The sequence below is a fragment of the Echiichthys vipera genome (genome assembly GCF_963691815.1).
Source record: "Echiichthys vipera genome assembly, chromosome: 10".
Taxonomy (NCBI): Eukaryota; Metazoa; Chordata; class Actinopteri; order Perciformes; family Trachinidae; genus Echiichthys; species Echiichthys vipera.
The window spans coordinates 25,020,777-25,047,251 of record NC_139835.1 but is presented as its reverse complement, the minus strand read 5'-3'; the positions used below and the strand labels follow the sequence as shown (position 1 = coordinate 25,047,251).

Below are 26,475 nucleotides of genomic sequence, written 5' to 3'. Positions count from 1 at the left end.
TGGATCAGAACACTTGAAAGAGCTAACCCTGCCCTAAATAGGACTATTAGAGGGTATTACCCTCTCTTATCACTGTTATGACATGGATACTTGCCAAAGAAACAAAGGAGAGGCTGTGCCTACTTAAAGGATAAGGGCGGCGTTATTCTATGTTTTCCTTATTGTTAACAAATCCAACCTCCGTGGCGTCCAGCTCTAAACCTATTGGTTCATATTGAAGACTTAAATCTTTAAAAACAGCTCACAAATATGAAGTTTCTTTCTTTTTTTTTAAAGCGTAATAATTGATTAAATATGTTGCACCCGCAACATGACAGACTGGACCGTCTTGTGCGCTCTCCTCTGACTGAGTGCACTGACTGCGCAGCTTCTGATTCATCCAAAATGCACTCCAGCAATCACAGCGCTGCGTGTAAAAGGTGGGAACAGCGAACAAACACAGAAGGAACATGAGGGAGGTATCCCTTTCTAGAGCTAAGGGAAATTATGTTTGATTTAAACACAGCAATAAGTATCAAAAGACATACAATTCAACCCCTGTGTGCGTATGCGTGTGTGTGTGAGTACCTGCTGCAGGTCAGCCATGGAGTACAGGTGAATGTGCTGTAGCAGGTATTCCCTGGGGAAGATCCTGAGCAAAGACACACAAGAAAAAGTTTGAATGCATCATCCTCTGTGAAGCAGGTCCGTGTTTGACCAATCAGTGATCAATCAGAGTGCTAATGTGCTCTAATGGCAGTTAGGCCAATTATAAAAGTCAACATTTTGATTTTGTCAACTGTGATTACAGATAAAAGAAGTCCCGTATGTGTGATAGGTTCAGCATATTTTCTTAAATGGCACAACACATGAGCTTGCAAATTCAGTCAGAACCATTCCCAGCTTGCTTTATTAACAGAAAAAAAGAACAAGGTATAATCTTTAATTGTCATTAGCCATGTTTCTATTCAATTGTCAAGCACACTTGTAAGCAAACCTTTCAAATGACTCGAAAAATAAAATAACCTTGGAATCTACGAGAGAAAAATGCGAGGACCATATCTCATTTTGTGTTTAGTTTTTAAATAATAGGCTTAATCTTGCAAACATGTAAATTACCGAACAATGGTCACTGCATCCTCTTACATTATGTGACAAAACATAGACAGGAGGGCTGTGGGTATGTGTGTGTATTGTGAGACCTCCTCTCAGACCACTAAGTTGGATGGCACCATGTTAAATCCTGTCTAAGCTGTGATGAGTGTCACCAAAACACAAGTATGTGCATGTATTCATGTGTGTGTGTGCGTGTGTGTAATCCAGACACCTCATAGTGATAGGCACCACTGATAAACTATTCTGTTTGGTATGTTACCGATGGTTACCACATCAGCATTCGACACACACACACACACACACACACACACACACACACACACACACACACACACACACACACACACACACACACACACACACACACACACACACACACACACACACACACACACACACACACACACACACACACACACACACACACACACACACACACACACACACACACACACACACACACACACACACACACACACACACACACACACACACACACACACACACACACACACACACACACACACACACACACACACACACACACACACACACACACACACACACACCGGTGCCCAGATGAACACGCCTTTTCAATTGTGTGCCGATCTTGATAAAAGTACTTCAGATCGAACGCATTTTAGGATTAGATTACAAACAGAAGATAAAACAATTTGTGCATATATACAAACACACACGCACACACACACACACACACCGACAAATGACAATATTTGTAGAAGACCTGATAGTATTTAATTCCATATATTTCACTGCGCTCAGTGTATTTCCAGTGTGGCGGACACACCTTCGATTAAAATTCTGTTATCACTCAGAGATTATGATCGTGTACTGAAGGAGGGTCTGATCTGAGTAAGTGTGTGAGCAATCAGATGTAGGATGTCCTACATATGTGTGTGTGTGCCTGTGTGCGTGCGTGTGTGTGTGTGTGTGTGTAGGGGGTGAGTAAACTAAACACATTACAATCTAATGCAAACCAAAACCAGATCTTATCTTTGTCAAACTTATAACGTTCAAGTTGTGTTGACACAGTGTCAGAGAAGTGTTGATACAACTTTGTGGATGCTGTACGTTTGTGATGTGATTCATTATCCCTCATTTACATACATGGGGGTGGATAAAGACACAGTTTTTGAATGTGGTATGGGAAATAACTATAGTTCTACAAAACAAGAGATAAACTACTACATCTGCGACCTGCTCTTACCACTCACCACCACCTCGTACACCTTCACAACCACCTACAGTACAAGCAACTACCTTAAACCTTGTTTCCACCAAACAGTCCAGGTCAGTTCGTTACGCATTAGAACAGTTAGTTTTTGCGTTTCCACTGTTAAAAGTTGTGAATTGTACCAATACAGCCATTTTTTCCCAGTTGCCCCTCTGTTGAGATAGCCCCATGAGAACATCCTGATCTTGCGAGCTCCATTGTATTTTACTTGCCGATCAGTCTGAAAATTTGGAGAAGTTTGCCCAAGCGACCGAACCAATCAGCGTTGGTTTTGAGGCAGATTAAAAAAAAACGAGAAGCGACCGTTCAGTGTAAACAACATGGCGGCTTCCGAGGGTTTGAGATGAACGCAGCTATCGAACAAGCCGCTCGCTAACGCTTTTTTCTCTTGGATCCTTCTGTTGGAATATGGACCGAGCACCTGACATTGTGCCTATATTTGTAAATTTGCGTTACACAAATGGCTAATATCCTTTACTGAAATGTTTTTACTTTCTGAGCTTTGCCTTGACGCTGTTAGTACGTCATACGCTTCGTTGGCCTGGTTTATTTGGCACATATACTGGTGATAGACAGCTGGTTTATCCAATCACCAACCAGTATTTTCAATCCTTCCCAAAAGATCTCCAAACAAGAGTTCCCAGATGGAAATGCCGAGCAAATTAGAATCAATCCATCTGGTGGACTCAGGTTGCTGCTGTCCCCTGACTGGTACAGGAATGAAAAGGTTTTTCAGCTGGTTTCACTTTTCTTATTATAGGGCTGAACAACTTTAAAAGAGTTCAGTTATTTTTTGTAATTAAGAGGCAATAAATAACCAACCAAAACAAACAAAACAACAAAAAAACATCTGTATCGGCACCAGCTACTTAAGTTTACAGTGCAGTACATTTGCGCTGATGAAATTGACGGTTTCTGGCTAGAAATGAGAAGCCTGCTCTTGCTGTTTCATTGGAAACAAAATGCCACCATTATCAGAGTAAACATTATATACCGTGCTAGAGTGTTAGTTATCCAGTGTAAACCAACACTCCTTGTTGTCAAATGATGTGTCATGTGTATGAAGTTCTTATTGTTGTACCTTTGGAAGCAGTTGACAGTTCCCATCCATGTTTCATTACAACAAGGCTTCTGTTATGAAGATATGGACATCAGGACAGCCTCATTTGCCACAAACACATTTACCTGTGAGGTTTGTGTACAGAGATCAACTCACACTTTGACAATAAAATAACAGAAGCCTTTACTCTGCATGTCAAAGATTCCTTTACAGAGATGGAATCCTGCACAGGGCCAAAATACAGTGCTCTCTAACTTACAGCCTTTGGTGCCTCATGTGGTTGTGTTTCCATGGCTTTCTGCATGTATGCAACAGACATCTCTCTTCAGATCCCCCCCGCCGAAGTAGACTGATGACTCGGGGAAGGTTTTAGCGCCACGGCCATCATCAATCTGCAGTGTTTGGAAGTGGCGGGGCACTAGCTAATGGGACAGAAGTAAACACAGAACGAAGTGATGCTGCTCGTCTCTGTGTTGCAACAGGGTACAACTGATGTGTTTTTTTAAGGCTGCTAAAATACCGGCAAAACATTTTAATAATGGGACATTAAAACTCTTCTGAGAAGTATGTGTGAGTGTGTATCTGTAGATTTTCCAAAAACATGAAATAATTCTTCTTTGTGAGCTTCTACTGCTAAATAGTTGACCATGTTGGGTGACGTAGAGAAGGAGTGGAAGGACATATGGCCTGAATCATACTATACATGGATAGATTTGCACACAACACACTTTATTAATGTCTTTTTTGCCATTACCTACCCTTGGGTAGTTGAGCTAATACTAGCATGGCTAGCATCTGACATCTGTAGCCTTTAACGTTTTGTCTTTTGTCTCTAATGCATAGTCTCCCTAACACACTAGTGAAATAATAAAATATGAACTATAAGTTTATCAAAACTACACACAAAGCACAAAGTCATCATACTCTTGTGCATTTGTTTGTTTAGCTCAAATTTAGAAATATATACAATATTTTGGTTTTCCAGTGACTTGCATTTAGTGTAATTAAGGGGTTGGTTTTTACCAAATTGCAGTAACAGATCTCTTTCTTTGAGATCTCTGCTGTCATAATACTATGAAGGTGTTCGTGTAAGTCAAGTCAATTTCATTTATGTAGTTGAATATCGCTCGTGACCTGACCCCGGATAAGCGGATGAAGATGAGATGAGATAGTTGAAAAAGAGCATTCACACACTCAAATTCTTGCCATGATGAAGGTCTCTGTCCAAAAGCTAAATTGAAAGTCCTCTATGGTCTGAGGTACAGCAACTCAGTCTGACACCGCGTGAAAAGCGTTTTTTTTTTCTCTTTAGTCCAATATCACAAATCTGCCTCAGGGGGCTTTACATACATTCTATACAACATATGACACCCTCTGTCCATCTCCACCCTTGTTTCAGATAAGGAAAAAAAACCTTTAATGGGGGAAAAAAATGGAAGAAACCTCAGGATGGGCAGTTACAACCGCGTGCAGTGTCGACATTCACAAATTGCATCTAAAAATGCAACAGACTATATAGTATGAATTAGTTTCCAGTCTCTCTGCTGAGGTGGATGATGCTCCTTCAGAAATAGTCAGAGTCTATTAGTGACCCGGAGCGGGCCAAGGAGCATCCATCAGCTCACAGACAAGGCTTTCAGTGAGGGACCCCACTCAGATAAACAGTCATCCCCCCCTGACCATCACACACGCGAATATATACACACACGCACACATACAGGCAGACATCTTTTATGTATATGCAGCATATATACACACAGGAATGCATGCAGATAAAAGTTATGGCAATACACATGCAGGCACTCAGACGCACACATGTAAACACAGATCATACGCGGAGATGCTGACAGTCTGTGTAATCAATCATTAAAGGAATATAACAGATATTAAAGTGTATCAGTCGCTGTGACTCGATGACACAGGCTGTTAATGCTACACATGATAGCAGGAGCTGAAGTGCATAGATAATTATTTTAATGGTTGGATATCTTCTTGTTTACTGTCGAGGGAGCCTGTGTGCAGATACGCAGTTTTGTTGTGTGTCTTTTTGTGTGAATCAACTCTTTAAATCTAGCAACGACTGGCTGTAAACAAACATTTTCATTATCTTATTTTAGGTAATTATTTTCATTTAAGGAGCACTACTTAAATGCAATTGGTACTGCCACTCAATGACAGTAAAATTATTATCCATGCAGTTGTTGTGTAACTATAATAATGATCTACCATCAACGAAGATAGGCAGAACAGCTCTGGTGCTCAGAAGCTGAGAATGGCTTTTAGGTAGAGGTGACTCAGTGTCACATTACACACAACGGAGTTATTGTAGTTTACTAGTTTCTTTTAGAACTGATTTTAACCTTTGTGCAGGTGAATTAGTATCATCTTTTACATCTCTGTACAAAACAGATTTTGTGCCTTTACTGCTCTCTTTTTTCTTCCCATTCATTTTATTGGACTTATATATTTAAACATCACTATGACTATTTAATTATCTTAATTTCACTCAGTTGCACTGTTCTTTGTTTCAGCTCCCTAAATATTACCCCAATGCATCCGGGTGGGGGTCAGGATCCCCCTGAGGACCTGCAAGATAAATCTGTGAACTACAATACGATGATGGTTTTCAAGTTGACATTTCTTAATTTTAAGGGGTCACAAGCCAGAAGAGGTTGGGAAACGGTGCTCTAAATTAAGAAGCACTCCAACTTAAATACCCCACCACCACAACAGACTTCACCGCCAACCTACCTTCGTCTGAGGTCCTCTGCAACGGTTGCTCGGCAGCTGAACAGGTAGGCCCGCAGTGACTGGAGCTGCTGACGGAGACGCAGCACAGTGCTGAGAGGCTCACAGTGCTCATACAGACAGGGGTTGAGCTGCTGGACGTCAAGCAGGGGCTCCTCGTACACAAACTCCAGGAACTCCTTGGCCTGTTTAGACACCTGGAAAAGCATATCAGAGTCTACATCAGGATCGCTGAACCAGGTACAACAGATAACGTCAGGGATAATACCTGACAATGCATGTTTCGTGATTGTATTGGACGATTGGGAGCTAAGAACCGCACAAAAACGCCGCGCAGCAACCTCTGAGACGACAAACGAGGTGTAACGTATTACTTAGTGACCTCTAGAGGAGCTGGTAGGTGGATTTTCCTGTTTCCAGTCTTAAGTCAGACAACTTAAGCCGGATTTTAGCAGCCATCCAGACTTAATTGCAAGGGCTGTGTTGTTGGTGGCATGTGGTTTCAGGTACCAAGAAATGAAATACAATTCAGCAAGTCCAGTTTGAATAATAGAGCAGCACATTTCAAGGCTAAAACACTGCAGAGCAGTTTAAAGTACACAGAGATACAATTCAACTCAATATTGTAACAAATTTGGTTAAACTTTTTTTGCTGAGGGGGCATCTGCGTGCATGCATGCGTGCGTGCCACCTTGTGCTTGCTGGTGTCCCAGTTGTGCAGCAGGCGTGCTGGGATGAGGAAGGAGTTGTCCTGATGGCAGCTCTGGCAGTAGTACCAGCCACTGTAGTAGCAGACCTTTGCCTTTCCTCTGGAGAGACCGACTGGACGTTGACAACCTGAGGAGAACATAATTGCGTAAGTATGCGTGTGTTTACTTAGCCTATATCTTTATTATAAACACATTATTTCATACTCAAAGTCTCTGTAATAATGAGGAAACCAGTTGAACCCCTTCACAGCGGTGTCAAAAGTGAAATTCAGACAACAATCTTAATGTGGAACAAGTATGTGTTGACTCATTGGACACCAAATGATGGCTTAAATAACTGCTTTGTTTTATGAGCCCTAAGGTGTTGCACAAGTCATCTTTTGTTGTCTCAAGTCTGCTGCAGCCAAGATCAGGGGAACAGAAAAGGTTGTTGAGCAAAAAACCTATGTGTGAGTTTATTGTCCCTCACTAAATACCACACTAATCCAGCCGAGTAAACCTCTAGATAATAGTCCGAGTTTAAAAAGGAACTCTGACCCCAATAAGGAAATATGTAATATCATGACCCATATAAACTGAAGAAACAGGGATATTTTATGTTTTTATTGCACTAATAATAGAATTGTAGAGAAATCCTTAAATGCAGGTGTTTCTTCTAATCATTGGTAAACTTTACACCCTGTTTTATAGTTGTGATAAAAAAAAGATGCACATCGTAGAAAGAAAATAATAAATCACCAGATGATGGATTGAACCTGAGCTAAAATCAAAACAGTAAGTTCATTCACAACAGGTGACTGAGTGACACGTAAACATCAAAAATGTGTTTCTTCAGGAACAGCAGTGTTTGTTGTGGATTACAGTTTAATCATCTGAGTTGCTTTCAACTTTGACCATAATGCAACATGACAAGCAGCAAACTGTTTATAAAGGCGCTGCCATAGAAAGAATTTGCGAAGAACTGATTGCAGCAGATAGCACCATGAATTGCACATCATTCGCAAATGCCTTGAGACCTGTCTGTCTCAAGGTCCAATTCACAAGAGATATTGCACAAAAACACCTCAACCAGTCCACTCTTTCCACTCTTGTCCATTCTTCTCCACTGTTTTTGCTCATTCAATAACCTGCCCTTTCTGATTTTTGCACATAATTATACTACTACTACTCTACCTCATTACCTGTCTAATTATTATTAACATTTAGGTAGTTTGGTGAGTATATTCATAGTCTATTATAGTCAATTCTTATATTGTTTATTCAGTATCTTATATTTGTATCCCCAAGGAAATTTAAGTCAAAAGCAACTGGACTTGGTTGTTTGTAAGGAAAGACGTTTCACCTCTTATCCAAGAGGCTTCATCAGTTCATTTAAGCACCCGTTTGATTGCAATTATCCATATGGCAAAGTAAAAATGTTGCCTTTGCACCAAGAACACAGTTGACGGAACACTGGCAGAGGGAAAAAGAAAGTGTTATTTTCAGATCCTGACCAATGAGGTGCAGAGGCGTTTCTCATAACTTTAGGCAAATAATTTAAACGCAACAGAGAGAAAAACATTCACTGTAACTGCATGTGGATTTTAGCACTGATCTTTGTGACTGTTTTGCAAAAAGGCTTATTTGCTAAGATTTTTTTTCGCTGAATGTATGCATATTACCCAATTACCTTAAATATGAGCAAATAGCACAGGAGCGCAGTAGGGGTGCATACCCTTTGTGGGTCCGTTGAGAATTACACAGTTTCTTTTTGACTTATTAGTGCAGGTTTTAATTTGTACTATTTCTGTATATCTGGTATAAATGAATGAATGAATGAATGAATGGTATAAATTATCTTTATATGTCAAGTCACTATCGACAAAACTAAATGTGACGTTTATGAGATGATGAAGTAACAGACGATGTTACCGATTATGAGCAATTTCATGATGATGTGTTATTTACTGGAGATGCAGGAAATACCAACAACATAACTTTTGTTTTTTTGGGGGGTAAGCTCAACTAATATTAATGTGCATCCTTCAGTATGTCCAAAACTGTGAACGATATTTTACAGATTCTTTTTCATCTTCGTGTTTAGGGCATCTTCTACTATTAATATCCATGTTTCTCAAATCTACCAGCCAAATGCCATTGAAGTAATCCCTTAGATAACAGAGTCTTGAGTCACAACACAGCAGACTTCAATAAAAAAGTGTTTTGTAGACCTAAAAAACCAACAGATCCTCAGCTCTATTCAGAGTGGTGTCTGCCCCACTGTCTGCTTTGTCTTCTCAACTCTTTAAAGTTCATTCTTCACCCAAACCTGGTCTCTGATCTTACGCACACACAGACACGCACACGCACACGCGCGCACACACACACACACACACACACACACACACACACACACACACACACACACACACACACACACACACACACACACACACACACACACACACACACACACACACACACACACACACACACACACACACACACACACACACACACACACACACACACACACACACACACACACACACACACACACACACACACACACACACACACACACACACACACACACACACACACACACACACACACACACACACACACACACACAGCTAAGCGTAACAGTACTGCGACAGGTGTCCCATATCCAACGCAATCTCAGAGGACACGGGGCCTGGAGGACCACAGCGAGCAAAGAGAAGTAGAGAAGAAAAGAAACGGAAGATTGTTATCTAGGCTTTGGAAGACAGAGGCATGGAAAGCTACGGAAAAGAAGAACGGCAGAGGAAGAGAGACGTGTGTCAGCCTGTTTGTCAGTGGTGCTTCAAAACAAGAAACAACACAGACTGACAAAGGAGAAACGAAACGAGTAAAAGGCTATCGAGAGATGAGAGGAAAGAAGGAATAACATGGAAGAGAAAAGAGTGAGATCAAACGAGGACAGACGAAGGCAGACAAAGAGAAGTTAGGTCAACTACTTTTCCTTCAAAGATAGCATCGGATGTCTGCATGAGTCAGATGAGCATCTGAAGAAAAAGACAGACAATAGTCCAATCAGCACTGAGAGCTGGCTTTCTGCTTTATCCGCTTTAAAAATAGAGACTTGTGTTGGAGCATCAGTCAAACATAACACACTGACCTGTTGATTTTCAGTAAATATTAGATAAATTGATTAATCCTTTTTGGTTACCAATAGGTGAACCAGTTATATCGATATATCAGCTTAATTTTTTAACAAATACATTGGTACTGTTTTTAACACCCGATGAAACCGAATATTCATAAGCCGGTGCTAGGTTCATGCTCGCTGTGCAAGCGGAAAGTGTGCAAGCACAAAGGCTCCAAAAGATGCGACGGTGCTTGGCTGTGCACCTCTGAATTTTTGTGACTAAGTGCACATTACGCTTTTCATTTCAACATTGACGTCTGGGAAGACTGTCTGTACCTGTACTGTACAAATATCTGGACAATTCTTCAGGTAGACAACAAAGGGCGGACAAAAAGCCTTAAATTCACGGATGGAGATAAACGCCACACTGGGAAAAGAAGAGAGGAGGGTATGGAAATACATGAGAGATCACTTTGTCAAAGCTATGATGATAAGGATGACTGTCCAGCTCTTTACACAATGGACAAGAGGCGGACAGTCATTTCCACTTGGAGATAAGTGACAGTAACGTTAATACACAAATGCAATGTTTGCCCCTCCCAAAAGTTACTGCAACAAACAAAAACATAAGCGCCTCTGTGGATGCTCGTGGCTTGTGCGGAATCTGCGGAGGCACACGCCACAGCGTCTCACGCAAGTCTAAACAAAGCTTTATCTCGATTTGGTTAGTTATGCTACTGTATGGGCCCCTTCTGGGTTGTCTGAAGATTTTTGAAGGGCAGCATGAGTTGGGTTTCCTTCTGTGAGAGAGAATGTGGCTGAGCTGCACAAACTGCATTTATAGCCGTCCGACATTTGAGCACAGTGTGAATCCGACCACCACCAGATGTGGTCTGGCTAACTTCTGATCGCAATACTTTCTGACATTTTCAGTGTATCCTTTAAACCCTTTAAGAGCCGTGTGCCGAACATGGCAGTCACCTATAAATCATCCATTTTCATCACTTTCCAAAGTTTAAACAATGGATTTTTGTTTTTTAACTTTGGGTGAAATTATTGCTTTTGGATGAAAAAGAAAACAACCAAGTCTTATCTCATTGCAGGACCCATGATCGAATACATAAAGTGTGACTCTGTAGGCTAATTATAACAGTGAGCTCATGTCGTTGTTAGGGTGGATGCTCTTTAAAGGAAACCACAGTCCACTGGTTGGGAGCCAGCAGGCAGAGGAGATGGTCAACAGTCAGAGAAACACTGTGTCACTTCGAGGAAAGAGCTGACCACCGGGCTGGCTTTTTGGCCAGCTGTGGACTCCATTTTGGTCTGCTGCTGTTGGGACCAGAGGAACAAAGACACATACGTATGTAGCCTGAAGACATTTGCAAACTAAATAACAACCTTAAACCTTAACCTCAAATTCTATATCATGAGACAAGAAGAGAACACACCCACACATACCCACACACGGAGATACTGTAAATGTACTTCTACCAAAGCTATAGTCTATAATGAACTCTTTACAGTAGAAAAAAAAAGCAGTAAAACCTCAAGAGATATGTGGTACTATAGAAGAAGATAAAATAACACCATGAATAGAAATCCAGTGCTGACCGAAACCTCAACAAGCAGTAAAACAACCTCAAACCAGAGAACCCTATGCAGAGAGAACATTTAAAGTCCGGCTCCAGACATGTTTTAAAGTAGGTTAAAAAAAATACTCTGCTATGATTAATATTTTGTTTAACATGGTTTCCCCCACAAGAACAGTGAAGAAAAACTCTGAAAAGTGGCTGGAAGCACATCTACTCTTTCTTCCTCATTGAGAAATTGTGGATGTGGTCTGGCAGCTCGTGGTCTGCAGCAGTAGTTCCAGCATCTGGTCTATTTTCTTGGTAAGAGGAAACGTGGGGGAGCCTAAGCCGGGTATATAAGAGTAGGAAGCCATGTTAACCAACTGGGCTGTTCAGACAGGATGCTCCGCTCAGCTGGAGGTCTTGCTTACGATTGTTTCGGCGTGTCTATTTCCTCCGTTAGAGGCAACATCTGAGAGATTGAGCCATTCATGTTTGAGGAGTCTGTTGTGCACCAAAATCGACGAAGAGCAGAGGTATCAGACAGGTGAGTGTAGTCAGTGCCCATTTATCTGTTTATGCTGTCTGTTAGCTAGTTAGCTTGTAACTATCACGTCTCAGTCATCTTTTTGAAACTCATGAAACTTACAAAAAAACAATACCTCCTGTACCAGGTACATAAAGTACCTACACCTGGCTTTACCCTCTGATACACCTTGTTACACCGTAGTTGTGCTTATGATATTGATATTGAATTCAGAATCCCAAATTTAGAGACGGTCATTGGTACACTGCCATTCAAAGGCAGAAATGCTCAGCCATGGCTCCTCCTGCTCATTTCGCTCATGATATGTCTTGTGGCATATGAAAAACACCATATAGCCATCCATCCATGTTGGTTAAGGATATTTGCTGTTTGTGTGACGTGAATTTACAGATAAAAGGCACAATTTCAGGTGCCCGGTCCATATTCAACAGAAGAATCCAAGACAAAAAAGCATTAGCAAGCGGCTCGCTCGATAGCTATGCTGATGTCATTCGTGGGAGTTGCCACCGTTGTTTAGTTGCGTCACACGAGCCGCCTCAAACCCAACAAATCTCCAAATGTTACTGAGACTGATCTGCGAGCAAAATACAATGGAGCCTGTCTCATGAGCATATCCTTATGAAGCAACAAGGACTGTAATGTTGTATAAATAAATGTAAAAATAACGTCTTCTTTTATGATGCCCTTATTTTTGCCGCCACTGTCATAGAGGTGTTACCTTTATCGTATGTTTATATTATTATATTGTGAGGCGTTTCTGCCTCTCTCATGTATGGGTGGATATAGAATATGCATATATAATGTGATATAATGTAGTTTGGCACGACAACACCTTTAACTAAAACCCCAAAACAAACACACAAAAACATTAAACTACTACTTCTCCATTTTCAGAGTTTACATCCACTACTTTTTTTAAATTTTCAACGGATGTACAACTTCTACAGCCCTCATGAATGCTACTTTCTTAATTTTTGGTTTACCCTTTTTGTAAGTTTATTCATACTTTCTGCAGCTAACTACCTCCATTATCAGCACAGAGCAACAACTGCTCTCTCTACCCGTCTTTCTGGGACGGAGAGAAAGACAGACAGAGGGAAAAGATGAATGGGAATTCAAACGTAGCTCAAAGGTCTACCGATTGTACCGCGTCTCTCTGTAGTGAGAGAGGTTCACTTTGACCTGCCCGGGGTGTGTGTGTGTGTGTGAGAGAGAGAGTGAGAGAGAGAGAGAGAGAGAGAGAGAGAGAGAGATACAGAAAGACAGAGAGAAATTACATCAGGGCAAAAAAAGGGGCTCACGCTTTCATCTGCCCGCTGGTTTAAACCACCACACCTCTGAGTGAGACACTGGTGTATGCGGTGTGTGTGTGTGTGTGTGTGTTTTATGTATGTGTGTGAATTAAAACTGAAAGACGAGAGCTTGAGCTTTGATGTGTCTCATTCACACCGACCAAACACTCAAATGAAAATGTGCACAAATGGAGAGTACAATGAGTAGGGCAGTTTGTGCGTGTGTGTGTGTATATATGTGTGTGTATATATGTGTGTATCTTTTGATGTGAGCCCACCTCCTACTTCCTTGATTCCCTCATATCTACTGATTTCCACTTCACCCAAAGCCGCCCCATCCAACAGATTCACATGGGCTGTCGGGAGCCTGAGAATGTGCTCCAGTGCAACGACAGGGGTCACCAAACCTGAAGACACACTCTGCACAATATGTGTGTGTATGTGCGTGTGTGTGTGTGTGTGTGTGTGTGTGTGTGTGTGTGTGTGTGTGTGTGTGTGTGATGAGGGGTGATGGGGAGTCACAGTCTTCAAACGGACACTAACCGTTTCCTTCAAAAGGAATCAAAAACACAGCGAAACCCATGTGTAATTAGTTGAATACATTTTACATTTTGATGTTAAATAACCAATCACTCGATATGTATGGATGGACGCAGCATGCATATGCAGCGGGAAGACTTGAAACAAGTTCAAAGACAAACCAGTGGAAACCAAAGTAGGATACTGAACATCAAGAGATCTTGTTTAGATTAGTGGCTTCATATATGAATAATCCAATATGCATTCAGGTAAACAACAGAAGATTAAGATCTTTTCATGAATTACTATTATGAGCTTTTAAGGGCCAATAGTGTTAAAGTGTACTTATCCATAGTCAGTGTATTACCTACAGTAGATGACAGTCAAAACGCCCAGTTTGGAGAAGTATTGCTGTGGACGGGGGCAGAATTTAAAGGTTATTTAGATACCTAAAAAAGATTTAGTGTAGGCTAAATTTAGAATATTTTCTCACAGTCCTTTCCGATGGGGAACTGAAGCTGTTACATCCATCTAATGCTCTCTTTGAAAGCCAACAGACTCTTGACGAAAACAGTAATTTCACCTCACAGAAAACAGTTTCTGGTCTACCGCTGCCTCTATCTAACCCTCTAAGGGCGCACTCACACTGTCCATCCGTACCGTGCCCAAGAACGTTTCACGGGTAAAGTCTAGTTCGTTTGACCAGTGTGAGTGCAACGGTCCGGTTGCCGGCCACAGCCTGTTTGGGAGAGGTGGGCTTTTGTAAAGCCCGTTTGCACATGTATGATTCACGAGCGTGCGCACGTGTATGAGCACGAGCACGAGGCCTACGGCGGTTCTGGCGTCATTTTATGTGTGTGTTTACCGCAGATTTGGTCAGATGAAAATATTTTAAAACAGTTGGACAAGACGCACAAAAACTCTGAGGTCTATGGAAAGATTTGTAAACAAAGCCACGCATGGCGATGACGTCAATCAATGCGTGTGACATGTTACGGCGTGATGACGTATGGACAGGCAAGAAGCATTCGCTAAGGCCCAGGCAGTGTGAGTACAAACGGGCATGGCCAGTGGGGGGAGAGGGAGGGGGGGACAAGCACCCTTAAGCACGGTGCACAGTATGGATGAACAGTGTGAGTGCGCCCTAAAAGACCAAAGTAAGTAATCCACTGACCATGGATAATCACCTCATATAACCCCACTTCAAAATGTTCTAACTATCTATATATACCATATAGAACTATGTTTTAACCCGGCCATCTACAGCCTTTGGACTCATGCACAAACTTTGCAAAGTGGTCCAATTCTGGAAATATACATCAATAAAGGACTACCAAAGCATCCGGTCTAGATTGATTTACTATTGACAAATATACTGTGCTAAGTTAAAGTTAAGTTAAAGAATAAGGCTGGCATTATTGTATTATTCTCAACAAATCTCATGAAAAGACCAAAACCAACAATCAACTAATTGATATTTGTAAAAAAGATATTCCCTGATTCTTCAATTCAAGTTGTTTTCACTATAAAACCTGGCAGAAAAACAAGATGGTACACACATTAGTATGTCTTAAAAATACCCTGATTCCCCATCTGTGGCACTCTATGGCTACCACTGATTCCTGATGTAGATACAAATCTTTAAAAACAGCTCATCAATATATATATATTCATTTTTCACTGTGATAATCATTGTACAATAAAAATGTAGCGTAACAAACTGCATCATAACACAGACGGGTGACACTGCATATCTAGTAGGGCTGCAACCAATGTTTATTTATTTTACCATATAATGATATGTAGAATATTTTCCATTTTCAATAGTTTGTCTTTATAAATGCCACAAAATAGAAAAAAATGCCATCATAAAGAGCCCAGAGCTCAAGTTTAGGTTTGACCAACAGCCCAAAACCTAAAATGTATTTAACTTTATATATCAAACAAAGTCACATTTCATTCATTTATTGATAAATAAGCAATTAAGTAACTAATCATTTCCACAGTGACTAGCAAGTATATCACATGTCACTGCAAATGTATCACTGACCCGATATATCAGCACTCCCCTCCTGAGCGTGTGCTAGAGGCTTCAGATTTGTTTAGCACAGAATAATTTAAGTGTAATACAAACATTAGGCCCATTTCAATATAGAGGAGTTGGCACTCTACCAAGATAAAAGATAAACATCAAAGAGGGAGCGTTGTGTTTTAAAGTTGGTTAAAATGAAATGAAAGGCAGACTTCCAGCCCCAAAATACACAAAAATTAAAATTATAAACCTATAGAAAAAAAACTAAAAACTCCAACAACAACTAGCAGACTTAGCTGCAATTATAAGGCCTTGAATTGAAATGGTGTAAAATCTATTTTCCAAGACCCGCTAAGTAACACTGCAGGGGACTAAGAAGGGATACAGTCAAATAAAGGAGAAGAGGGACAGAGGGAGAAAGGGAGACAAAAAGAGGAAAAGACTGCGGGTCTGAATGAAGTGTTGAAAGGAAATAGGAAGAAAGGGAGGAAAAGGAGGGAAATAAATGGACTGAGTGAGCAGAGGTGTGCTCTGTATAGAAAATGGACGTATCCAGCTGTCCCTCCCATCCAGCGCTACCCAGAAACCCTTCAATCAAACAACCACGATCAAGCATGACCACTGTAGCATCCCCAGGCTGCTTTCATTCGTTCTCATTCATTCATTCATCCATTTTTCCTCTCCTCCGGTGCTTTAAGCCTTCCAATTATCATCAGTTGCCCCCAGACGGCCTCTGCGCTTGTTCCTGTTTCAGCTGGCCTTTCAAACAGCCCCTGCATTAATAAGCCAGTTGTTACAAATAAAAAAAAGGGAGGTGAGCGGTGATTATTCAAAACCCCCCTAAGAGAGAGAGGAAGAGAGAGAGAAAGAGAGGGAGAGGGAGAGACACGGAGAGACAGAGGAAGCCCACGTTTCACACCCAGTGAGAGTAAAAGCACTGCCTGCAATTTATTGGGCTGCCGCAGGGCCTGGTATGGGGACTGACAGGGGTGATAATAAAGGAGAGAGAGGGGCAGTAATGGCTGAGGACATGAAAAGAGGAATACCTAAAAACGCTCCAAATCATTTAAACTCGTTTAAGCATCATATTAAAATATTAAAGGACATAAATCCCGTCACAAACATGTTTTTCTTCTTGCTCCTTGACTGTGATGTTTAAGCTTCACTGTGCAAAGTTTTACAATAGCATTTTGTTTTCCACAAGAGAGAAGAAGAAGAGAGAAGTTTCTCTATGTTTAACACCTTTTATCAAGGAGATTTTGTAACTCTAGTGCAGGTCAGGGGTAAAAAAACATCTATTAAAATCTGTTAAACATTAAGGTAGGCTACAACTTTTTTAAATATTTAAAATACAGTCTAAAACTGCGGACGCTTTGGCTCCAAATAAGCAAGATGGCAGCACCCGTATCTGGGATATTCTGGTTTCACATTTGTACAGCGGGAGGAAGCATCATAAATCTTTACATACAGTCTATGATTTTACCAAATAATTCTGACCTGCATTAATGTTTTGTTTGAATTTGAAATATAAACAAGGAAGAACCCTTTGCCTGTCAGTTAAACAGATTACTTGATAATACATTTACAAAGGAGGGAAGATAAATAAAGGGAAATTAAAAAAAACATCTGCCCAACCAAATATTATGCTCTCATTATCCCCGTTTCTTCTTCTCCTGTTAAGATAGCGTGTGTGTGTGTGTGTGTGTGTGTGTGTGTGTGTGTGTGTGTGTGTGTGTAGGTCATTTACCTGCACACCTGAAGCTCTGAGCAGTCAATCCCTTCTCCACAGCCAGACAGGTGAGAATACTGAGGAAACTAGTGGTGACTGACTGCCGCTTTGCTCTCTGGGCCTCCCGTTGTCTTCGCTCCCTGGATGGTTTTGATCTCAACAGCACTCCCTGGAGGGCTGGAGCTCCTTCTCCCGACTCTCCCCCTTCTTCTTGGGCAGGCCTCTGCGCTCCGACCGCCTCCCGCAGGGCCTCCACCCATTCCTGGGCCTTGAGCTGATCATCCGCTTGAAGCCTGACTACCTCTTTGGGGAAAACCACCTGGAAGCAGTCCGCTCTTTCTGTCCATGGCTCTCCGTTCTCCGGCTCCTGATCGTGCCGCACGGCCAAGCAGGAGGCCAGGGAGTACTGGAGGACAGGCTGTGACACTGACCCACGGCCCTCGGTAGGGAAGGCACGGAGAGCAGATCTAGTCAGGACAAAAGTGAAGGCCCGCCAGTTGTTCTGATCCGTCATCTGGTGGAGCAGACCAGCTTTGAGGACATCCTTGCAGCGTTGGGTGAACAGAGGCAGGGTGGTGGGTCTGCTCAGGACGCCAGAATTAGACCGGAGAGAGAGTGACGCCTCTGCTGATGTGGGGGTGTCGCTGTCACCATCAGGCCTGGTGTCGAGCCCTGAGGGAGAGGGTGACGAGGACGGTGACATGGGTGCAGGAAACTTGACAACCTGTTGCTTTTCCCCTCCGGACTTACGCTGGTGGTTCTCCTTCCTTACAGGTCTTGCTGCCTGCACCTTCTCCCACATCAGCCGTCTCCACTCCATGGCCTCCCATTGGTTTGCGGCCCTCAGCTGAAGACGTGTGCTGTTGAAGAACAATGCCTGGAGTGTGCGTTGATCAGCCGGCTGGGTGATCTGGCCAGGCTGGCTGCAGGGTGCTGGTGAGATGACGCTCTGGCAGTGAGACAGAGAGTAGGCGGTGCCCAGTTGGCGGTTGGCGCTGCTGTCCAGAATGTACAGCCGGAGCTCACAGGGCGTCAGCTCCACATGACAAGGTGTCCAGCGGCCCCGGGGGCCTTCGCGCTGCTCCATCGCGCCTTGCTTCACCACACTGCTACTGCTGCTTTTATCAGCTGGACAGAGACACAGAGGAGGAGGGTGAGAAAGGGCAGAAATGAGACACAGCTGAGTAATGTGTGATTTCAGGATTAACACATTTCAGACAACATGCTGTTTTAACCTTTCTACAGGCAAGCCAGGTTAAGATTATCCCATCTACTGTGGACACCAATACGGGGTCAGATACCATTATTTATATCTGCAAAATGTGCCTGTTCTCATCATTCTGATACTAACGCCTTGTTTAATTAAGCTTTAAAAAGGTGAAATTAACTCAAAACCCGACAAAAACTATTGAGCATGATAACATCCTTTGTGGATGTTGGCAGCTTTTCTTTTTGGATGTTCCGGTGACTGCTATTGGTTTTTTCTTCAATCTTTGTTTGTCCTTCTGAACAATATAATGTGTTTAATGATGTTTTCTTGACCTTCATTTTTAGGCCAATTGTTGTTTTAAATCCATGTGAAATGGAATTGGTTGCATAACACACATTTGTGGTACTGTGTTTCCGGTAGAGCTTCAGGGCTACAGCGACACTATAGCACTCGACAGAAGTTTATTTAGGTGTGTTCATGAGTGTTCAGAACATATGGATCAATGTTTATTAAAGTGTAGTATGCTGCAGAGGTGGTGTGAGACTTTTTATGCTGTGGTTCTCCACTGGAATTCGTGCTTGACCATATGGTCAAAATCTTCAATTCCGATAAAGATCCTTCCATATCTCGGTAACGCAGTACAGTATATCATGACATAGCATTGTGTTTTCTGGTAATTTAGTAATATTCTATATGGAATAATCACGTGGTAAAGCCTATTTTTTTATAATCCTGTGTGAATTAAATACTTGACAAATGCAAAGTATTTGTCCCTTTTTTTTTTTTAGAACTTTGGTGCAAAATAAACATAACAATTTAAAGTGAAAAAAACATTTTCAGCTATACATTGACTATGTTGACATAGATGCTAACAAATAGTTTGATGTCAAAGCAAAACCGAACCTCCAAATGATATTCCCTCAATACATCCCATATCAAGATATCTTGATGATTTCATCACAACACAAAAGACATCCATGTTGATTACAGCTGCTATCCTGCAGCAAGATACAAACTTTAAGGTCTTTAAAGACTGCAGATGAAGACTGGTTGATGCTCAGAAGACATTTACCGTGCCATATTCTTTAAATGAAGTGCACCTACACAGCTTTTTCTCCCAGCCCACCTCAGTCCTTACATAACTGATCTCAGGAACTTTAATCTAGACGGGCCAGTTTCCTCCAAAAGGTAGTTTATCAGAGGCTTGTGGCTCTGACATGAGAGATGGTATTTTGGTAAGAGATAGCCGTGTGCAGGTGCTCCTCTGAGAACGTTTCTTGTCGTCAAGGCAGGAAGGAACAGCATTGTTAAGGAGGCCACTAGGCAAATCTTATCTGCAGGCTCGAGGCACGCCCTCTGACTATTTTGGCCTCTTCTCTCCAGTCTTTCACCGTTGACTGCTCGGGTTTGTTTTACCCTCATTTATGTTTTCGTATTTTCTCTAGCCGTCTCCTCTTGTGATTATGGTTTGTCTCATCTTAGTTAGATAGGGTTCAGGTAGTCAACAGGCGAGACCTCTGCTGGGACATAAAACTGGGCCCGCCTTTATTATGAGCTATGTGGCATTTACTGCGCTACCAATGCATCAACACACTGTGTGATAAATATGCTGATGTTAAGATATTTCACATCTGAACTTCACTTCACATCAAAGTACGCAACAGTGGGATATCAACCAAGTATTTCTGAAACCTCTTTTTGAACATCCGCCATTGTATTTGGCTACAGCTGTGTAAGTGCATGTGAACACAACAGGATAAATTAAAACGAAAAAACAAAATCAGGCGTTTCAGTGAATAGCTTTTTGAAGTCCATACACCTGCAGACCTTTGTGTGCACTTTTTGAAGTTCATAAAAAGGTCATGGGGTGTAGCAATGATTCCGAATAATGTCAAAAAACAAACAAGCCAGTGGCCCGTGGATGAACATCTGTGAATATTAACCATACTTCAGTGGTTTAAGCACCCAGCATTTCACATCACCTGATGAAACCAAATACTGAAGGGAAGATTTCATCATTCTGGACAGTTTTTCCTTAGTTTCAATCACAGCCCGTTGTATCTCCACTGACAACAAAAAGAGGAAAAGAGAGAAGCACCTGCTGCACAGAGCAGTCAAGCTGTTTTGATTGTGATTTCTGATTTTAATCATTATAAGCAACATATCTCACATGTTAAATGTCTCTTGTATTATGCATCTTAAACCACAATAACAACATCAACAAATATTTATATGAAAAATAAAGATTTTACTTTACTACATCTCATTACTCAGTATTACTCCATGGTGCTTTTTATAATTTGATGTATACCGGGCAGTATAGCTCCCAAACTTTTGATTTAACTCAACAGTCATGTTATGTCAAGTGTGTCAAATGCTTGTGTGCTTGTCAGGAAAAAAAAGACTTTACAGGCAAATTTAGCCCAGTTTTAACCTTTTAACCTAGATGTATTTTAGTGTGTATCAGGTTTATTTAAAAATAACAACAATCACAGACTCCTAGATCAAATCCCACAAACTGATTTAATGAACCCCCACCAGGAGCCGTCTAATTGGCAGACATTGCATCTTGTTTCTTTAACGTGCTAAATCATTTAAGGAGGAAAAAAGGGAACAAGCCAAATCCTTCACGGCTCCGGTGGCGAGTCAAGTGCCTCATCAATCTTATCAAAACGGCAGCAGACACGGTGTCGCTCCTAGGTCTCAGACTTTGCATGTTAAACAAACCTTTTTGCTAAAGGAACAAATGAATATGCAAATAAGTTTTTAGCCGGAATCAAGACTGGCTGATTGGCAGTCGTCACGCTTGGGAGGGTCGAGATGAGAATTAGGCACTGTGGCGAGGAAAACTGCTCCGTTCTATTAGCCTTCATCTCAACCTGGTAGGTTTTGACATCCCACTCTGGTAATAGTCTAATATACACATACAAGCCTTCAACTAGGATTAACACTTTTCTCTCAGGGCTGTAAACTAACTATCCAGTACTGCTGCCCTCAAGTCAATCAAACGTGTTAAACAAGCAACCTCTCCCACTGATTAGGTGGCAAATCATAATATTACATGCCATTTTACAATCTAACTGACTCCCACGGTTTCCTGGATACAAATGTACACATACTGCAAATGAAAAAGCACACACAGATACACCATCCCTTCGAAACCACAGAGCGTATCCTGTTCAGGGTCATAGGGGGGTGAAGCGATCCCAGCATGCAGTGGGTGAGAGGTACAGTAGGTTTACGCGCTGGACATGTCGCCGGTCTATCACAAGGCTTTAACAAACGTAGACAAACATATTTAAATATATCTACGGGTAAATTTAAAGGTATTTTTTTTCCTGGAAGTAAGAACTGACACATCGGTCAGCGTCAACATCTAAAAAGAACTGCATAGAAGTGTATTTGTCCGTGTGTGTGTGTGTGTGTGTGTGTGTGTGTGTGTGTGTGTGTGTGTGTGTGTCTGTGTCTGTGTGTGCGCGTGTGTGCGTGTGTGTGCGCGTGTGTGTGCGTGTGTGTGTGCGTGTGTGTGTGCGTGTGTGTGCGTGTGTGTGCGTGTGTGCGCGTGTGTCATAAGGGACTAAATACAGTAATGAAAAAATCCCCAAATTGACTAAGGACAGAATTTGTGGGGGAAAGGATGTGCGTCATGAATAATGCGTTCAGATACAACAGGAACTGAAACACAGAGGAAGCATGAATGCGTTCAAAGTCAGCAGGAGGTCTCACATTAACAAGAAGACAAGCAGACTGACACTTAACTTACGATTAAAGTAGAAAAGAGGGAGCAAAAAAACAGGAGCAGCTTTGGACGACTCTAAGTTTTAAATAAGAAGAAAATTGGATTGATTTTAACAAACAATTGTACGCCAGTTTTAGATATGACAGGAAAGATGTCTGTAAACGAGGCAGTGCCTTTGTACCACAAAAAACAACCTGGAGTAGCTTAGTGCCGTCAGACTGGCTGTGCTGCATATACTCTGGTAGTTCAGAAGGAATTTAAAGAGAAAGCTCACAGAACAGAGCAGAACTTCAGGACAGAAATCACTTATTGTTTCCCAGAGTATTGAGTTAGAGAAACTCTCATGTCTAATGATGAGTTCAGATACAGCTTGCAGCAATTTTTGTTTGACCACTGGCGGTTCTTTGGTGTTTATCATTTGCAAATAGCCAATGGACATGTCCCAGCGACTTACTATATGAATGTATGAGTGCAAACTATAAAGTGAATTCTCATCTGAGAATGAGAATTCACTTTATAGTTTGCACTCATACTGTATATACAAACAGTCACTCCACACACAGACTGAGTCATAGTCAGTATGTGTTTTTTCAGCAAACATTCATATTGTTAGTCGGTGGGACATGTCCATTGGCTATTTGCAAATAATAAACACCAAAGAACCACCAGTGGTCAAAATGCTGCAAGCTGAATCAGAACTCATCATTAGACCTTTTAAAAGAATCGTAACTTACAAAGCGATGAATCGAGCCTTTAGAGTTCAGTAGGCCCGTTATAAAACATGAGCTGTAATAAAACGCTACACATATGGCCAGTGTTTTCCGATGTGTACATATATTATGTATATAATAACGATAATTTTCATTTATCAGCTAAACATCCCCAGCTGTCACTAATGGAAAGGCAAACAGGCCACTTTTTTTTAATGTGAACGAAGAGACATAGCAATGCGGCGCTAAATCACTCTGCCTCCTGCTTATTACCGTCCTTTTCCTACTTCTCCGCTTTCAATGCACATGGAGCCAAACTAAATAGCCTGATGCCTTTTCACACATATGCTAATACTAAATAATCCTGCCAGTATCAGGGGCCGGGTAATTGGGTTGCCTCTTCTCTCGCCTCATTTGAGTCCATTTGCTGACAGGATTACAGGCTATTATCCCTCTGGATCCCTTAGGATCTCCTTAGGCCTTCAGATGGCCAAAACACACAAACAAATGGTGTGTGTGTGTGTGTGTGTGTGTGTGTGTGTGTGTGTGTGTGTGTGTGTGTGTGTGTGTGTGTGTGTGTGTGTTGGGCTCTCTGCCTGAATATTGACTGTCATAGCACAGCTGTGTCATTTCAAGTTATCATCATCTTCTATCATTATTGCTTTCTCTGAGGATGCTTCAACATAAGTACAGCATACGCCCCAATCTGCAGCACAAATAGTCAGAGACTTCTCAAAGGCTGAGAAAGCTTTCCCGTGAATGGACGCTCGATCTGAGCAGAGGAGGAGGAGGAGGAGGAGGTGTGCATGTTCCTGACAGATAGGGTCCGGACTTTTGGGTCAAAGTAACCACGGCTCTCCGTGAAACAAATGCCAAGTTAGACAAATCCAATGTTATTAAAAGGGTAGTTTCACCCAAATTAGATAACATATAATTAACCACTTTGCTTTAGTGATGCAGAAAGTAGTTGGATTAGAAAGTAGTTGGATTAGCTGGATTAGTTTCACATTACCCGATCCTACCTGTCAGCTCACTGGTGTTATGGTCTGACTGCACAAGTTAACATTACAGCATAGGGTGGGGGAAATGATGTTTGTATTTCATTAAAACAATAACAAGGCCCAGATGCACCGTTTCTTTTACCTTTAATTATGAAATATTTGAAAAGCAATGTGAAACGGGCAGCTTAATTTATATCACCCAATGTGACAGAATCATATTTTTTGGTTTTGTCTAATCACCTGTCCAAAACCCAAAGTTTACCTAAATCTTTTCAGCTCTATCAAAGACCTGAAAGATGTGGACTGGAAAAATCACAACAGCCACTTTCTACATCATATAACACTCACACTCACACTGTGTGCGTGAACTCACCCTCTGGCTGGTGGTTGAGGATCATGTTCTTCAGAGTGTTGCAGTCCACGGTGGGCAGTCCGTTGTCTGTGTACGCAGACGGCCGGTAGTTGACGTCTGACCTGGACCGGTTATGTCCCTTCTTGAAGGCTGAGTTGGACGAGGAGTTGGCGGTGTTGTTGGTGCACTCCTTGCTATGGGCTGCCAGGTCGTTGGTGGAGCGGGCTCGGCTTCTCTTGCCATGCCTCAAGCCCATCCCCAGCCCCAACACGCTGAAGTTGTCGGCCCAGGCCAGGCCTAGAGGCCCCACCTCTGCCTGCTCTCTGGCCAGTAGACCCCACACGCCGCTGGAGCTCAGCTTTCCAAGCGCGGCACTGGACACCTCCTGCAGCTGCTTAGGTTGCCTGGAAGACTGGTGGGTCCCTGGATGAGCTTGGCTCTGCCCTTGGCCTTGAATCCCATCCATGCAGTGGATAAAGTCCTCAGTGGCCTCAAGAGCTGGGCTGATATCGCCCACCATGTCAAGCTGCTCAAGACCCTCCATGGCTGGGCCACTCCCCTGAGCTATAAGTCTCACAACTAGACGGTTTTCCAGAATGGACACAAAAACCCAGTTAGCAGCAACCACATGTCCAACAAACCAAACTGGCTGTCAGCAGGTCAAATGCAAGTCTTTGAGGTATGCTGACCAGCTAAGAATGGGTGAAAAAAGATCCAAGCAGCCTTCAGGCTTCACAAACTGCTGTCTGAAGCCAAGTCCTCAAGCCAGGGCCTTCATCCAGGGTTACAGTCTTTCTTTTCAGTGGTGTGCCTCAAGCTCTGGAGGGAAAGCCGACTACAGCTCAGGGGAAAGCCACTGCGGCGTCATGCCAGAGCTAAACAGGACTGGCAGAAGCCTGGAACCCTCCAAATCAAGCCAATTTGGGTGGCAAGCGACGTTACTAAGCCAGATACACTCACTTTGGGAAAGACAAAACAGACAGACTGAAATGTTGAGGGGCTGGTTATTTAGGCCCATCAGGTGGCAGAATATCCATCAGCTGGAGACGGCTTGTGGCTTCACTGTAACAAACAGAATAGAGAAAGAGGAAATGGTTAAGAGGAAGCATGCCAACCAAAGATAAAAGGAAACACAGACAGTGAAAATACTGTGATTAAATTATACATAAAACCAATCGGTGTTCCAAAGATTTCCTTAAACTCTAATTAGAGGTTATGCCAAGAGAAAAGTTGTATACTAGGATATAATGAAGACTCTGGTTTAACAACTTTAAAGCATCAAACTACCGACCCACCTACAGTATCTTCATCACACTGACACCGGAGCTTCACAGATTCATCTTCAGTAAACAGAAACGATCACCCTCTCTCACATGTCCTGATGAAATAATACTTGACTTCCTCCTTAGCGGCTTATCACTGAACTGAGCGGGCAGAGAGGAAGCAGGCCAGGGTGGGGTTCCCATCCATCTGCCTGACCGCCTGTCTCCTGTGATTGTCTGCACTCCTCTGTCTCTTTCTCTCCCTCTATAAACCTTTCTTTCTTTCTTCGTTTGCCCTCTCTCACCATTGATTTTCTTCTCCTCCACGGCTCGGCCGCTTTCACTTTTCTCTACACATGAATTATTTAAAGGCCATTACATCACTGCAATTCAATTTCTAGTCGGGCCAGGCGATACACTGAATAATAACAATTTATCCATGATGATTTGTTGGGAGACACAAAGGAAGACATCAGCATAGATGCATCACTGTAATCGTAATGCTCTTAAAGGATTTTATTTACCGTTACT

At 42.1% G+C, this 26,475-nt stretch overlaps 1 protein-coding gene across 1 annotated transcript in view; it reads right to left on the bottom strand.

The window, feature by feature from the left end:
* The window catches only part of plekhm3 (pleckstrin homology domain containing, family M, member 3), a 42,070-nt gene that overhangs the window by 13,239 nt on the left and 2,356 nt on the right, over nt 1-26,475 (bottom strand). The window contains exons 2-6 of the mRNA XM_083921961.1: nt 24,704-25,744; nt 17,689-18,798; nt 6,850-6,995; nt 6,162-6,355; nt 568-631 (exon numbers count right to left, since the gene is read on the bottom strand). Of these exons, the coding sequence (XP_083778087.1) occupies nt 568-631; nt 6,162-6,355; nt 6,850-6,995; nt 17,689-18,798; nt 24,704-25,226 (2,037 nt within the window). The 5' untranslated portion in view covers nt 25,227-25,744. The remainder of the gene's footprint in view (nt 1-567; nt 632-6,161; nt 6,356-6,849; nt 6,996-17,688; nt 18,799-24,703; nt 25,745-26,475) is intronic.